Genomic DNA, 17,314 nt, shown 5'->3' on the forward strand with positions numbered 1-17,314 from the left:
TGAGGTTGGTCTTTTCTACTGAGTACAATTAAATTTCCCAGGATCTGGGGCAATCTTTACAAACTAATTGGGTTATTATCAGAGCTAATGATTCTTTGGGGACATTATGCCCTAACCCCCCAGTTATGGGATACCGCAGAGGCAGGAGCTTAAGAGATCTGTTAGTGGTGAGTGATCCGGTTAAATGTTACCAACAAACTGGGATGTTTTAGATGCCCTACTTGTACCTCATGCCGTAATATGACTCTGGGCACCAGTTTTACCCATCCAAGGACGTGGCTGAGATTTAAAATTAGGCATCATATCACGTGTACAACTAAACACGTAATATTACCTGTTTGTGCGGATTGTCATATGTGGGTAAAACTGATTTGATGTTGAGGCTACGTATGGATGCACATAGATCGGCTATTAATACAGCCTTTCGGGATAATAAGTCCTCAACACCAGTAGCTAAGCACTTTCTGGAGGTAGATCATCGATTACCAACCTTAAAATATATCGCTATTGACCACATACCCATGCCTAAACAGGGTGGCAATCTAGGTTGCCACTGCAACGAGAATTCTTTTGGATGAAGAAGTTGGGAGACCTTGGCTCCAAAAGACCTTAATAAATATTGTTCCTTGAACTGTTACTTACCTGTATGATAGATTGAGTCATAACATCTAATATGCAACGATAAGCCCTGCCATATGTATATCTGATAAAGTATATGTATAATTCCAGATATTTTCTTAAATTTGTTTGCATTTGTTTAGTTTTCTTTTTTTTTTTCTCCTGTATCTCTATGATTATGTTCTATAAGAATATAGTGGGATTTCTCCTAAGGACCTATTAAACCTTCAATATATTAAGTCATGGAACAAAGAACTAAACAAAACCCTAGGGGAATCTGACTGGAAGAAAATATGGGACAATATACGGAATAGCTCAAACAATACGATTCTACTGGAAGCAGGTTACAAAGTTCTTTTTAGATGGTATCTTACTCCTAAGAAACTTGCACATATTTATCCCAACACCAGCGAAAACTGCTTTAGAGGGTGCTCCATACCAGGTACTATGGTCCATATATGGTGGACATGTCCGCAAGCAATTAGATACTGGATACGGGTATATAACATGATACTTGCAGTGTTAAATGTGAACTTAAAAAAAAACCCATATGAGGCATTACTGGGAGCACCAGTTCAAGGGGTGACTAAGGCACAGCAGAAATTAATCAACCAGATATTCTTAGCCGCAAGGCAAGTATTGGCGAGGTCCTGGAAGTCCCCTGCTATTAACTATAATCTATTTAAACCTAAAATCAACTGGATATTTGTAAATGAGAAGCTAACTAGTATTGCCCTAGATAAATACCCATTGTTCCTCAAAATTTGGCAACCGTGGATTGATTATAGGTTTGGAGGATTACTTTCCACTTCGATATTATCTGCCTGATTGTAGTGAAATGTTATTAAAGCGATTTATGTTAAAGCGATTTAATACCATACCCCTCGGTTACTAACTACCCCTTGTTTCCCCGGTTCTTTTCTGAAACTGAGAAACACATTAGGGTATATACACGTATGGAAATATATTTGCATTGTTACTACTGAATTGGATATTGTTTTTGCAATTTGTAACACTTGGATATTACTTCATATGTATAGACTATTGTAAAAAACAAAAAAGAATGCAATTTTCTGTCTGAAACGTGAACTACTGTAAAGATTGCTATAAAACAATAAAAAAAATTTAATGAAAAAAAAAAAAAAAAAGAATATAGTGGGATTTATGAATCCATGGTCCGGGAGGTGAAGGGTATGATCATTGATGCTTACCTGGGTGGGCGGGGTTATGTTACCTTTAAAGGGAGAAGTGTATTTTATTGTGTGTAACATCTTGATAAAGGTCCTAGACCAGGACCGAAACGTCAATGTAATTTTATGTAGCAATAAATTGGATTGAATATAAGCGGAGTGCGCATTGTATCTGGAGAAAAATGTTTGCTACAACTATATGCAGCACCCGATCATGAGAGATTACTGGACATTTAAAGGGAGTGCGGACAATTTGATATATATTGTATATAGATATAGGTGTCACTGTAATACAACAATGTGATGCATATGGACCAGTGGTTCTCAACCTGTGGGTTGGGTCCCCTTTGGGGGTCGAACAACCCTTTCACAGATCACAGGGGTCGACTAAGACCATCCGATGGTCTTAGGAATAATTTTATGGTTGGGGAGTAGAGATGTAGCGAACTGTTCGCCGGAGAACTAATTCGCACGAAAATCGGGTGTTCGCAAGTTTGCGAACTTTTAGCGATGTTCGCAATTTTGGGTTCGCCTTAGCTGGAGCCAAATTTTGACCTCTCACCCCAGAGCCAGCAGATACATGGCAGCCAATCAGGCAGCTCTCCCTCCTGGACCACCCCCGGACCACTCCCTTCCATATATAAACCGAAGCCCAGCAGCCATTTTACATTCCGCCTGTGTGTGCTTGTTGAGTTAGCATAGGGAGAGAGCTGTGCAGGGATTTGAGGGACAGTTTAGGTAGCTTTGCTGACTAGTAATCTACTTTCTATTGCTCTGTATGTAGCTGCTGGGGACAGCTGTCCTGCTGATCTCATCTGCTGTAACCCAATAGTCCTTGTAAAAGCAGTTTATTACACAAGTTTAGAAATGTAGTGTGATTTCTGCCCTTTACAGCACAAAACGCAATGTTGTGTCAACAATGTATTTTTCAGAGAAATTTTTGCCCTTGATCCCCCTCCTGCATGCCACTGTCCAGGTCGTGGCACCCTTTAAACAACTTTAAAATCAGTTTTCTGGCCAGAAATGGCTTTTCTAGGTTTTAAAGTTCGCCTTCTCATTGAAGTCTATGGGGTTCGCACTTTTTGGCAGAAGTTCGCGAACGGGTTCGCGAACTTTTTTTGTGAGGTTCGCTACATCTCTATTGGGGAGTCACCACAACATAAGGAACTGTATTAAAGGGGTGTGGCATTAGGAAGGTTGAGAACCACTGATATGGACAATCATATGTTTCTCTTGAACTGTTACATATGTATAATCCTACAAAGCTGAATAAACATGTTTCAACATGTATCACTTATTTCAATTGTTACAATACATAAAAGTCAGTAATAAGCTTATGCCGCATTGATCTTGATCTAACCAAGCACCTATGTGTGCAATTTTCTGTTTAGGATTATTCAATTGCACATTTTATTTATAATTTTATTCATTTATTTTTTTAATTTAAAGCTTCCATTGACAATTTGCTGAATCTGACTGTATCAGATAACTCAGCAATTCATCTTTATGATAACTGTAGTTCATTATAAATTCTTTTAGCAACTTAATGGCTATTCTTTATGCAGCAGACAGATTACTCTTCCACTTATGTTGGACACAATATTGGGGCATTATTTCATTATTAAGCATATAATAGAAAGTTTTTATGAAAGGGTTTATAATAGTTGGGTCAGAATCGCTATTGTTCTTAGCTATACCGGCTACAGATTTCACACAGGATGGCCATTTCACTATAACTTCATAAATTAGCACTTCGCTTGTTTCACAGAACCCTGGTGCTCGGCAAATTAGCCGAGTTTAAAAGTTAAGTATTTTACCAAAAAAGACCATCAACGCCAGGACTTATTTATCAACAAACACTGTGAATTAAAAATATAAGCTACAACAAGTCCGGGACAATCAAGGCAGGTACCTCATCCTGATAGGGGAAATATTCGATTCCCCAATTACTATAGCCACTTATTATGCACCTAACACACAGCAAAATGACTTTCGACCACTTTCTTCAGAAAATAGCCGAATGTCACTCAGGCCCTATTATACTAGCCGGAAATACCAATATGGTTTTAGATACATGCTGGGATAAATCACATCCTAACACTCCACACCCACAGCTGACAACAGATTCCCCAACCCGACTAAAGAAAACGCTGCTACATTACAACCTAATTGATACATGGAGGGAACTCCACCCACACTCAAGAGAGTACACATATTATTCAAATCCACACGGTTCTTATTCACGAATAGACCATATATTAGTATCCCAAATATGAATCCCTAATGTTTGCAAAGCCCATATTCTGACTACCCCCTGGTCAGATCATTCTCCTACTTCCCTCACACTTACTAGTTTATGGCAGAGACCTAGGGAGTTCAATTGGCGGCTGAATGACTCCTTATTGAAAATCAAATCTAACTTTCTACCAATAAAACAAGCAGTTGAAAATTACTTCGCTGAAAATCAAGGATCAGTTTCCTCTCCTATTACGCTCTGGGAAGCCCACAAAACAGTAATAAGAGGGGAAATCATAAAAATAGCTTCCATAAAGAAAAAACAAACTATACAGAAAATTAAAGAACTAGAACAGCAATTACAGGATACAACACGACAAGACCAAATTATGCCTTCTCCATCTTTGAAAGCTACTATAAGCAGCCTGCGTACAGATTTAGACCTCCTTTTATCTCAAGTAACTGAGAAACAATTACAATGGACTAATCAAAGATTCTACTCTCAAAGTAATAAGATAGGAACAATGCTAGCAAGAAAATTAAATCAATCAACCTACCAAACCCCACCACCAACTACAATCCGTACGAGAACAGGATGCTTAACAAGCAACCCCCCAAAAATAGTACAAGAATTCTCTACATATTACTCCTCAATATATACTAATACTAAACCATTTCCTTCATCAACCGCCAACAAACTACTGTCAACGTTACAGCTTCCTACACTATCTGCCATACAATCAAAATCACTAGATGCTAACATTACACATGAAGAGGTAGCAAAAGCAATCAAGGACCTGAAAATAGCTAAGTCCCCAGGACCGGATGGATTCTCAGGCCTTTACTATAAAAAACTTGCCGCTCTTCTAATCCCACACCTAACAAATATGTTTAATACAATCAGACTAGGCGAGACATGCAATGAGGAATCATTAAAGGCGCAACTATCCTTTATACCGAAACCCCGCAAAGATCACTTGGGGTGCACAAACTATAGACCAATATCGGTAATGAACATTGACATTAAATTATTAACTACATTTTTAGCTGATCGCCTCAATAAATTTCTCCCTGGTCTGATTAATTTAGATCAAACAGGTTTCATTCTCAACAGACAAACTCCAGATAATATAAGAAGAACTCTACAACTCATACACAATTTTCAGACCACGAAACAACAAGGAATGTTATTATCTATTGATATCCACAAGGCGTTTGATTCTATTTCGTGGGATTATCTATACTTTATATTGAATAAATGGGGTATAGGACCCCATTTCATTGCAATTCTGAAAATCCCTGTACCGCTTCCCCAAAGCCATCCCGAAATGGGGCCCATACCGAGGGAACCCAATTACAATAGAAAGGGGAACCAGACAGGGATGCCCTCTATCTCCTATCCTATTCGTTTTAGCGATCGAACCTCTAGCTGAACTTATCAGACAAGATAAGAACATTACAGGCCCTCAAATTGGACAAACGATGCACAAACAATGTCTATACGCAGACGACATATTAATGACCATAACAAAACCATTAACCTCACTACCCAACCTAATTCATTTACTAGACACATTTGGGAATGTATCGGGATTAACTATAAACCACAGCAAATCAGAAGCCCTGAATATAACTTTACCACATCAAACCGTCAAACTACTGAAACTAAACTTTGACTTCAAATGGCAGAACTCCTTTATACACTATTTAGGAGTTAATATCCCGCCCCACACATCAACACTATACCAGCATAATTACCCACAACTTTGGAAAATGGCGGGAGAGTACTTACAATCATGGTCCAAGATGGACTTATCCTGGTTTGGGAGAATTCATGCTTTTAAAATGACCCTCTTACCCAAAATACTTTACCTGTTTAGAACGCTACCAATCCCTATCTTGGACAAAGACCTCAAGACCATGCAGAGAAAAATATTCAAATTTATCTGGGCAGACTAGCATCCCAGAATAACCCGACAAACTATGTATAGGCCTAAGCAACAAGGAGGTTTGAGTGTCCCCTGTCTACAAAGCTATTATACAGCAGCACAACTGACCCCATTAATTCATATGCATGCTGTTAACCCTCCTAAATGGGTTGCTATATTAAAACACCAATTACACCCAATCTCCCCATGCGCATTACTTTGGTCTCCCCCTTCAAAACGTCCTAAATACCCGGACCCCTTTTTGACCCACTCTATGTCAGTTTGGGATAGGCATAAACTTTCTGCTAAACTTATGTCACCAGCCCTCCCAGCAACATCACTATTCGGTAACCCGCTTTTTCCCCCGGGACTCTCTTTTGCTGCCTTCCAATGGTGGATGTCAAAGGGATTTAAATTTATATACAATTTCTATTCTCTATCGGGTCTCAAGACATGGCCAATGATACAAAATACCCATGACCCACCCCCCTCAGAGGTCTTTCATTATCAACAAATAAGCCATTTCATCCGAACAGTTATTAAAGATAATTCCACCTTGACCCCTACTTACTTTGAATTGGTTTGTATTAAATACCCATATTCCAAAAGGTTAATCTCCAACCTGTATAATTTGCTATTGAGTACACATTCACAAGATCCCTTACCATACACCCAAGCATGGCATAAGGATCTTAATACCACGATTACTGATGAAAGTTGGACCCAAATATGGCAAACTACAGCCAGCTGTTCTAGAAACACTGTATGTGGTTTCCAACAATGAAAAGTTCTTATGCGCTGGTATATGGTCCCCTCCCGCCTACATAGGATAAACCCCCAATTTAGTAAGGATTGCTTTAGGAGATGTGGACAAACTGGCTCTATGTTTCATATTTGGTGGGAATGCCCAAATGTCCAGAGATTCTGGTCTAGAATATATAATATTATTTACTCTGTAACACAAATAAACCTGAGGAAAGACCCTCAAAACGCTCTCTTGAACGTCAGATTGTCTAACCTTCCCAACTATACTAGACTACTAATACATTTTATCTTTCTGACAGCCAAAATAACAATTGCCAAATTTTGGAAAACAACCCAAATTCCCATTTCCCACTTTAAGAACAAAATGAACTGGGTCATGATTAACGAACGAATAACTAGCATACTTGCGGATAGACATGGCAAATTTATGAAGGTATGGGAACCGTGGTACACCTACTCTTTCCCAAATACAAGTAACCTATACCTATTTTCATCTTAAAATAAAAGACAGAATAATACTAAGAGACATAAGAATAAAAGGAAAGTTTATTTGGGTTATACATGAACCAAACTCCCACAGACGCTAATCATTTTGAATTATGCTTACATTATGGGACCTCAAAGGCACTATTACTTAAAGATTATTGGATCTAATGATTAAAAGAACCGTTAACTCAATGTTTAGTTCACATGTTTATTGTGCTATTTCTTTTTATTCACCCTTTAACCCATTGTTTATTAAAATGGGATCTTTTTCTTTCTTCCTTCTCTCTTTTTTTCCATTCTCTCAGGATATGTCATTTATTATGAAAATGCTTTACCTTGATATCCGCTCTGTAAAAGTTAAAAAGCAAATAAAAACTATTGAAAGAAAAATATAAGCTACATAATGTTAAGATCTCCACTGAGAACTTTGAGAAGTGTCTAAGCAAGGGACTGTAGCGTTATATTGGCTACATTTTCAATACACTCATTTATTGATAAATAAATCCTGGTGTACAGATTTCCTATGCCCCCAACCCCCCCCCCCCCTTCAGTGGTCCATGAAGCAATTCATGTTACCCCTCATTCCGGTACCAATGGTACCAGAATGAAGGAAGGATGCCGTTACTTGGAAGGATGCTGTTCTGAAGCTAGCCTTGGTTCGGCCTTGAGGGTTGTACCACCTGTTGTGTGACATAAGAACAGTTCATTGTTCAAATTGGTAACACCGCTACTAATACATAATTATGCTGTATGCGACCATATCACAGGTCTATAAAAACCCAGTACTGTCTTTGTTCTGTTGGTTTGACTATCTTTTGCTCAGAACCCATGTACATGTGTAATAATCCTAACCTTTTACCTCAAATGACCTTTGGTATCAGACTTTTCCATAATAATATATATATATGTGTGTGTATCTTTCATAACCTATATTTTTGTTGCAGGAAGCAGAATATGAAGAAAGCAGAGGGGGAGCAGCTGGACTTCCAAGCAAAGACAAGCAAGACCAAAGTTCAGATGAGAGTGATGAAGATGAAGACTATCAAGTATGCACAGTGTTTATAATATTAAATGTAATGTTTTAAGTTCTAATTGTAAAATATTGTGGTTGATGAAAATGTTATCCCTTTCATTGCCAGAAAGTTTTCACACTTAAGTTCTCTGACAATACACGTTAATAATTATTATTATATAATTTATATAGTGTTGACCCATTTTTGTAGCGGTTTACAGATATATCATTCACAGTCCATGTTCCAGTGGAGCTTATAGTCTAAGGTGTCTATTACACACTCTATTACACACATCTCACACACTCCCTGGTCAAGTTAAATACAAGCCAATTAACTTACCTTTATGTTTTTCGAGTGTGGGAGAAAACTGGAGTACCCAAAGGAAACCCACAGAATCTCATGGAGAACATACAAGTTCTTGCCTCACTGGGATTAAACTCAGGACCTCAGTGCTGCAAGGCAAAATTAATACCCACTGACCTGCTCATCATATTGCGGTTTCGGATTTTGACAGCTAATACTAACTATAGCCAGAGAATCTGATCAAAATGTAACATCGCACTGTAAAAGAATATCCAAAGGGATAACCTATTGTGTCCAGCTGTGGTAATGTTGGCATAACTGCTTTTTGTTCACCCAAAATTGTTGCAAAACAGCTGCTTACAACAGCAACTAGCAAGTCTTTGTACTCTTTAAATATCCTTCTTAAAGGAACATTTCAGTGTTAAAATGAAACTGGGTTAATAGGCTGTTCAAAATAAAAAAAAAATTTCAATACAGTTAGCTAATGTAATCTATAAAGGCTGGACTGAACAGATGACTAACATAATAGCCAGAACACTACTTCCTCCTGCTGTTATCAGTCAGTAATCAATCAGTGACTTGAGGGGGAGGGCCATATGGAACATAGCTGTTTGTTTCTGAATCTGACCTGTGTGCTAAGGATAAAAAACAAACTAACTGCACAGTTATGTCCCATGTTTTCCCCCTTAAGTCATTGACTAACTTAAGAGGTTAGAGAACTGAAAGGAAGACGTATTGGGGCCCAATACTATCTGTTAAAGTACTTTCATTAGGCAAGATACAAATATAGCGATTTTACATAGCAATAGTAGTACTGAGTCGGAGTCGGAGGCAATTTTGGGTACCTGGAGTCGGAGTTGGCAAAAAATGAAACGACTCCGACTCCTACTAAATTTGCCTTTTTGCCTATTTTGTGTAATTTTATCTTTGTACCCCAGAATATGTAGAAAATATAGTGCTGTATAAATATTTGCCTTTTGGTTTGATAGTTGGATATTTGTAAAGAAAACTATATATTTGGCTTAAAGCTAATGAAGGACTGTTATTTTGCAGTGTTTTCAGTTCATTGTTATGTCTGATTTCACAAAAGTTTTTGGTGCATATTTTGAGTTTTCGCTATGTACAAGGTTAGAATCTCCATAAAGCTATACATACAGTGGTGTGAAAAACTATTTGCCCCCTTCCTGATTTCTTATTCTTTTGCATGTTTGTCATACTTAAATGTTTCTGCTCATCAAAAACCGTTAACTATTAGTCAAAGATAACATAATTGAACACAAAATGCAGTTTTTAAATGGAGGTTTACGTTATTAAGGGAGAAAAAAAACTCCAAATCTACATGGCCCTGTGTGAAAAAGTGATTGCCCCCCTTGTTAAAAAAATAACTTAACTGTGGTTTATCAATTTCAATTTTCAATTTCAATATCAATTTCTGTAGTCACCCCCAGGCCTGATTACTGCCACACCTGTTTCAATCAAGAAATCACTTAAATAGGAGCTACCTGACACAGAGAAGTAGACCAAAAGCACCTCAAAAGCTAGACATCATGCCAAGATCCAAAGAAATTGAGGAACAAATGAGAACAAAAGTAATTGAGATCTATCATCTGGTAAAGGTTATAAAGCCATTTCTAAAGCTTTGGGACTCCAGCGAACCACAGTGAGAGCCATTATCCACAAATGGCAAAAACATGGAACAGTGGTGAACCTTCCCAGGAGTGGCCAGCCGACCAAAATTACTCCAAGAGCGCAGAGACAACTCATCCGAGAGGCCACAAAAGACCCCAGGACAACATCTAAAGAACTGCAGGCCTCACTTGCCTCAGTTAAGGTCAGTGTTCACGACTCCACCATAAGAAAGAGACTGGGCAAAAACGGCCTGCATGGCAGATTTCCAAGGCGCAAACCACTTTTAAGCAAAAAGAACATTAAGGCTCGTCTCAATTTTGCTAAAAAACATCTCAATGATTGCCAAGACTTTTGGGAAAATACCTTGTGGACCGACGAGACAAAAGTTGAACTTTTTGGAAGGTGCGTGTCCCGTTACATCTGGTGTAAAAGTAACACAGCATTTCGGAAAAAGAACATCATACCAACAGTAAAATATGGTGGTGGTAGTGTGATGGTCTGGGGTTGTTTTGCTGCTTCAGGACCTGGAAGGCTTGCTGTGATAGATGGAACCATGAATTCTACTGTCTACCAAAAAATCCTGAAGGAGAATGTCCGGCCATCAGTTCGTCAACTCAAGCTGAAGCGATCTTGGGTGCTGCAGCAGGACAATGACCCAAAACACACCAGCAAATCCACCTCTGAATGGCTGAAGAAAAACAAAATGAAGACTTTGGAGTGGCCTAGTCAAAGTCCTGACCTGAATCCTATTGAGATGTTGTGGCATGACCTTAAAAAGGCGGTTCATGCTAGAAAACCCTCAAATAAAGCTGAATTACAACAATTCTGAAAAGATGAGTGGGCCAAAATTCCTCCAGAGCACTGTAAAAGACTCGTTGCAAGTTATCGCAAACGCTTGATTGCAGTTATTGCTGCTAAGGGTGGCCCAACCAGTTATTAGGTTCAGGGGGCAATTACTTTTTCACACAGGGCCATGTAGGTTTGGATTTGATTTTTTTTCTCCCTAAATAATAAAAACCCTCATTTAAAAACTGCATTTTGTGTTTACTTGTGTTATCTTTGACTAATAGTTAAATGTGTTTGATGATCAGAAACATTTTGTGTGACAAACATGCAAAAGAATAAGAAATCAGGAAGGGGGCAAATAGTTTTTCACACCACTGTATTTGGTATAACCATGCTGTAATGGGCTTTGAAAATCAATTGTGTTATTATGCTTAGAAAATCATTTTTTACATACATTTCTCTGTATTGTGAAAATGTCATCTTTTGTATTTAGAGCCATATATCTTGTTAGAGAAGTAGAATTACACACTAATTCTGGCATATTCTTATTATACTTTTATATAGTGCCAGCATATCCTGCAAGACAAACTTCTGCCCTAGTAGAGCTTGCAATCTAAGACCCTGTCATACACGCTAGTCTCAGTCAGGAGCTAATTAACTTTTCTGGCAAATGAAAAAAACCTTTCTTTAACCCTTTTACTGCCAGCCATTTTGGTCAAAGCGGAACTTGTATTGCCAGACAGTTTTTGAACATTTTGCACTGTTTCACTTTAGGGGCCTTTCCTCGGGGGGACTTTTAGTTTACCCAGGAAAACAATATATTGTTTTTTTCAGAACAACCTAAGCTTTCAAAATATGGTAGAAATTTTGTGTAAATTCTGTAACAAGATATAGGCTTCTAAATGTCTAAAAATGCAAAAAAAATCAAATTTTCCATAATATAAACACACATACTAGAAACCAAAATTATTTTATGCGCAAATATACAACTGATTTGGAAAGTCCCATGTCTCCTGAACGTGCCAATACCAAATATATATAGTTTTATGGAGATTTCTCACTTGTATAGGTCAAAAACTCCCAGCAGTACACTACCAAATTTCCAAAGCACTGCTCCAGAAAGCTGCATACTTTAGATTTCAAGGCCAAAAATTCCAAAAAACAGAAGGTTTATCCCAGAAAATTGTACATTTTTGGAAAGAACAGATTCTGGGGAATACAGAATAGGCACTGTCTGTCTACTCCAAACTATTAAGTCGCAATGCTTTCCTAAAGTTATTGGTTTTTATCAATTTTGTGATTTTTTTTTTAAAAAATCGCTTCAAAGCTTCCAGTCTATAGTATCTTATCTCCTACAGGTCATAAAGTAACCAAATAAAACACCCTAAATATGAATGCCAGGGGTCCACTGAACAGTTTGATGCCCAATATGTATAGGTTTACTTAAGTATGTGGCATGTAGGGGCCCCAATGTGAACATACCCCATATGTACTGTCATTTCTGTCATTTCAGCTCCTGCAAAATCAACACATTTACATCATTATATGTGGGATAAAGCTAGTAAAAAGTACGCTCACCCCAGAAAGTCATATATTTTTGGAAAGTACACATTCCCCCGAATCTAAAATGGGTACCCATGTCTTTCTACTCCAAAGAACCAAGCCACACAGCTTTTCTAAAGTTAGCAATTTTGATGACATTTCCAAAAATCCCCTCAAAGCTTCCACTTTGCAGCATCTTATCTCCCACATAGCATTAGGTACCAAGATAAAACACCCTAAATATGAACGCCAGGGGTCCACTGAACAATATGTATAGGTTTACCTAAGTATGTGGCATGTAGGGGCCCCAATGGGAACATACCCCCATATGATGTATCATTTCAGCTCCTGCAAAATCAACACATTTACATCCTTTATGTGGGATAATGCTACAAAAAAAGTACGCTCACCCCAGAAAGCCATATAATTTTGGAAAGTACACATCCCCCCCCCCCCCCCCCGAATCTATAATGGGTAAACATTTCTTCTTGCTTCAAAGTACCAAGCTGTAAAGCTTTCCTAAGTTTGCAGATTTATATGACGTTTCGAAAATCGCATAAAAATGTTGCAATTTGCCGCATTTATCTATAAAGACAAATCACCCCAAATAGGAACACCTATGGTCTACTGAACAGTTTGATGCCCAATATGCATATATATACCAAAGTCTGCGGTATGTACTGAACCCAAAATGAAAATAGCGCATAAGGATTTCTCGCCTGGCAGCTCAGCTTTTGCACACAGAGCCCCCTGTCAGTGTATTATGTGCCGAAACTTCCCCTAACTATACAGTGACCCCCACAAAACCATATATTTTTGGAAAGTACACATTCTGACAAATCCAACAAGGGTAAAGAGTCCTTTCTACACCAAAGTACCAATCTGCAAAGCTTTCCTAAAGTTATTGGTTTTTATGACATTTCAGAAAATCGCCTAAAAATGCTGCAATTTGCCGCATTTATCTCACACAATTTCTTGCGTACAAAGGCAAGTCACCCCAAATAGGAACACCAGAGGTCTACTGAACAGTTTGATGCCCAATATGCATAGATATACCAAAGTCTGCGGTATGTACTGAACCCAAAATGAAAATAGCGCATAAGGATTTTGCACACAGAGACCCCTGACAGCGTATTATGTGCAGTAACCCCCCCCTAACTATACAGAGACCCCCAGAAAACCATATATTTTTGGAAAGTACACATTCTGATGAATTCAAAATAGGTAAAGTTATTTTTGTACACCAAAGTTACACCTGGCAAAGCTACTCTAAAAACAGATTAGGAACACTTATACAGGGATAAAATGCGATAAAACCACAAAAATTGTGCAAATCAGTGAAACAACAAAATAAGTCACATGACCGTGTAATTAGTGGTCAGAATATCTGATCCAATAGTCACGCTGTCAAAATAAACAGTTTTTAGGTAAAAGAAACTAAAAACAAAGTGGTAAAATGAAAACAAAAAAACCAAAGTGTTTGTGTATACATGTGTGTACATGTGTAAAAGTTGTGTGATAGTGTGTAAGTATGTATATGAGTGTAAATAAGTGTATAAAAGTGTGAAAAATGAAAAAAAAATGCTAAAATGTGTGTAATGTAGGTAATTCTGGAGGCACATCTTCAGTCTACAGTAAGGTTCAAAGCTTGTTTTGGCCACTGCAGTTCATTTGAAAGGGAAATCAATTGCCTATATTAGATTGTAGCTTTCATGCAGGGAGCTCATTTCCCATTCCAATTTAAAGAAAATAATCCCCCACTTACAGTAATATGCTAGTTTTTTCCCCTAGGCCAGTGAGATACTTTATTAAAAAAAACCACAGTGGCCTGGGGTTCTTTACTGTAGTTTGGTGTGCCTACATTTTTTCCTTGATCCAAAGCAAGTTTAATAACCAGCAAGAACCAGAATATATTTAGATTAAGAGCACAAATGCAAATATATGGCTGGTTTCTATGTTTGGGTTATTAGACCTGGAGTAAACCCTGTCCCTCCAGTGGCTGCCTACACATCAATATTACAGCTAAAAAAAAACACATTGTTGGTTCAAGAATAAAATTGTAAATGGTAGAGTGAATTATTTGCTATGTAAACAGCAACACCATAAAATCATAACAGTATCCCTTTAAGAGCACTAAGTACAGATGGAACACAGAAGCTGTAGGCCAGCTACCTCAAGCAAGAGGAGTTCTGGCGCCCAAAGCACATTATACAATAAAAGGCAGTAGGTACTAGCAGCCCAAAAACATTACTAATCTTATATATGAGTGATTCCCATATAGAGGCACATGACTAACATGTCACTTAGAAGCAAGTTTTGGTTGTATAAAAATCAGGTGTACTACCAAACAAAACCTTGTGTAAGATGTCAGTCCACATTGGGGTACCAAATAACCATTGACAGCCCTTATTTGGCATCTCCAAGGAACCTTTTTTATTTTTTCATTTTAATGTGGCTCAAGGGTAAAAAAAAAGGTTGTTGACCCCCTGATAAGACTCCTAATTAGTGGTTACTGACACTCCAAACATTTCATACAGTGAGGAAATTAGTACCGGTACCTAGCACAAATTATGCAATGAAGAACTACAAACACCCAAGAAATTCTACAGTGAGAGATAAGGGATTTTTGGCATAGGACAGTACACAGAATTACATAGAGCAGTGCTGTCCAACTTCTACGGTGCCGAGGGCCGGAATTTCTCTAGCATACATGGTGGAGGGCCGCTAATGGAAGCCAGTTTTGACCACTCCCCTTTTTGAAACCACACCCACTTCAAACCACACCTATTTTATCACAATGGTGGTAGCACAGCAAAATCCCAAATGCTTGGTCCTTACTGTGGGGATATCAACCATCATTCATATGTGAAAGAATTATGTCATATTAAGATATACCCTTAAATTCCATATGCCTCCTCCTCCCCTGTGGATAGCACAGCAACCCCCAGTACATAATTACACACCTTAGGGACCATTTAATGGCTATTTCCAACTGCTAACAAACTCCCACAACAAACCCCTGCCAGGTTCACCTCCCACAAGCAGCATAGGGCAAGCAGAGTATGGCAAACACAGGCAGCACTCTGCCTGTGTGTGCCATACTCTGCCTGTCCTATGCTGTCTGTGTGTGCCATACTCTGCCTGTCCTACCCTGCCTGTGTGTGCCATACTCTGCCTTCTCTATGCTGCCTCTGTGTGCCATACTCTGCCTTCTCTATGATGCCTCTGTGTGCCATACTCTGCCTGCCCTACCCTGACTGTGTGTGCCATACTCTGCCTGCCCTACCCTGACTGTGTGTGCCATACCCTCCCTGACCTATGCTGCCTGTATGTGCCATACTCTACCTGCCCTATGCTGGCTGTATGTGCCATACTCTGCCTACAGTACCTATGTCTGAGGTGTGAAGAAGTGAACAATGGGAGTGATTACAGCCTGAGCCTGAGGTGTGAACACTGCAGGGGGTGAACAATGCAGGTATTAAAAGGTGTGAAAAACACAGGGGATTACATATTTAAACAATACAGCCTGATTACAGCCTGAATCTGAGGTGAGAACCATGCAGGGGGGCCAGTTAATCTCAGTACTGATCCCATTTAATGCTTACTCAAAGGTAAGCCATCAAAGCAGCCAGACAGGTGGGGGGCCACACAGAGGGGGGTCGCGGGCCGCCAGTTGGACAGCACTGACATAGAGGGTGCTGATACTGCAAGCAAGTGGGGTAGATCACAATTTGACTATAGTGAAAAGTAGAAAATTTAAATTTGTCACTATGCACCACTCCCTCCTACCAGTTAGCACAGCACTAACAGATTATAGAGTAGGGTATAGTTCCACCAAGATGGCATTATTACTTTACAGATGTACATAAAATGGCAATATACTACTATCTCTTTTGTTGTTCCATGCTCTCTGCCTTTCCTTTTATTCTATTCTTTAATTCTTCTATAATTTGCAGTCCTTTCTTCCTCTTTCTGTAGATCACTCAATTTCTCTCTAATCCCCTATCTTCCATTCTGTAAGACACTCTCTATTCCCCCTCTTTCCCTCATCATCTGTTTTTTAGTTGTCTTCGTCTTTTTTTCTATCACTTCTTTTCCGCATGCTGTTCTGTTTTTTGCTATGCTTTTTACATAAACTCTTCTTTCTCTGTTTTGTGTGTCGTCCCCACCTTCTCTTATCCTCTCAATTTTTGTTTTTACTTTTTTTCCTTTGTCAACTTTTCCTTTTCCCAAATATTTTTGTGCTCTCATCACCCTACATATTTCATTCCTCCCCCATCTTCTGTTGTGACCCTTCTTTCCTTTTTTTCCCCTGTAATGTCCCACTGGGAGGTTAGTCGCCCTCAGTATATCTCTGCTACTGCAGGTGATTAATCTCCCCAAAAAGCCTTTACGCCGGCAATAAAGGGAATAGCTGGTGGAAAGGCCTATACATCATTTCAGCTTTCCAAAGTCACGTAAAATTTCCTCCTGCAGGCAACTTTATGCAACTTTGGAAAACTGAAGTGTTGTGCAGGCCTTTCTACCAGCTATTCCCTTTATTGCCAGTGAATACGTTTTTCAATGAGATTAGTCATGGTAGCAGAGATTTATCTTGGCTGACTAATATCCCTGTGGGACATTACCCTTAAACTGCTGCTAGGAAAATTTTCGTATCACACCAAGGTCCTTCTTCATTATGGCTTTGCCTAGTGCAGTCCCATTAAGGGTATAAGTGGCTTGCATAATTTTACATCCCAGGTGCATAACCTTATATATATCATCATTGAATCTCATCTCCCACCAGATTGCCAGTTTGCCAACCCCTGGCATTAAACCA

The 17,314-nt window shown here is 38.8% G+C and overlaps 1 protein-coding gene across 1 annotated transcript in view; it reads left to right on the plus strand.

Moving 5' to 3' along the window:
• The window catches only part of pdap1 (PDGFA associated protein 1), a 64,174-nt gene that overhangs the window by 24,558 nt on the left and 22,302 nt on the right, over positions 1-17,314 (plus strand). The window contains exon 3 of the mRNA NM_001114067.1: positions 8,167-8,268. Coding sequence (NP_001107539.1) covers positions 8,167-8,268 — 102 coding nt within the window. The remainder of the gene's footprint in view (positions 1-8,166; positions 8,269-17,314) is intronic.

This window comes from Xenopus tropicalis, chromosome 9 (assembly GCF_000004195.4).
Source record: "Xenopus tropicalis strain Nigerian chromosome 9, UCB_Xtro_10.0, whole genome shotgun sequence".
Taxonomy (NCBI): Eukaryota; Metazoa; Chordata; class Amphibia; order Anura; family Pipidae; genus Xenopus; species Xenopus tropicalis.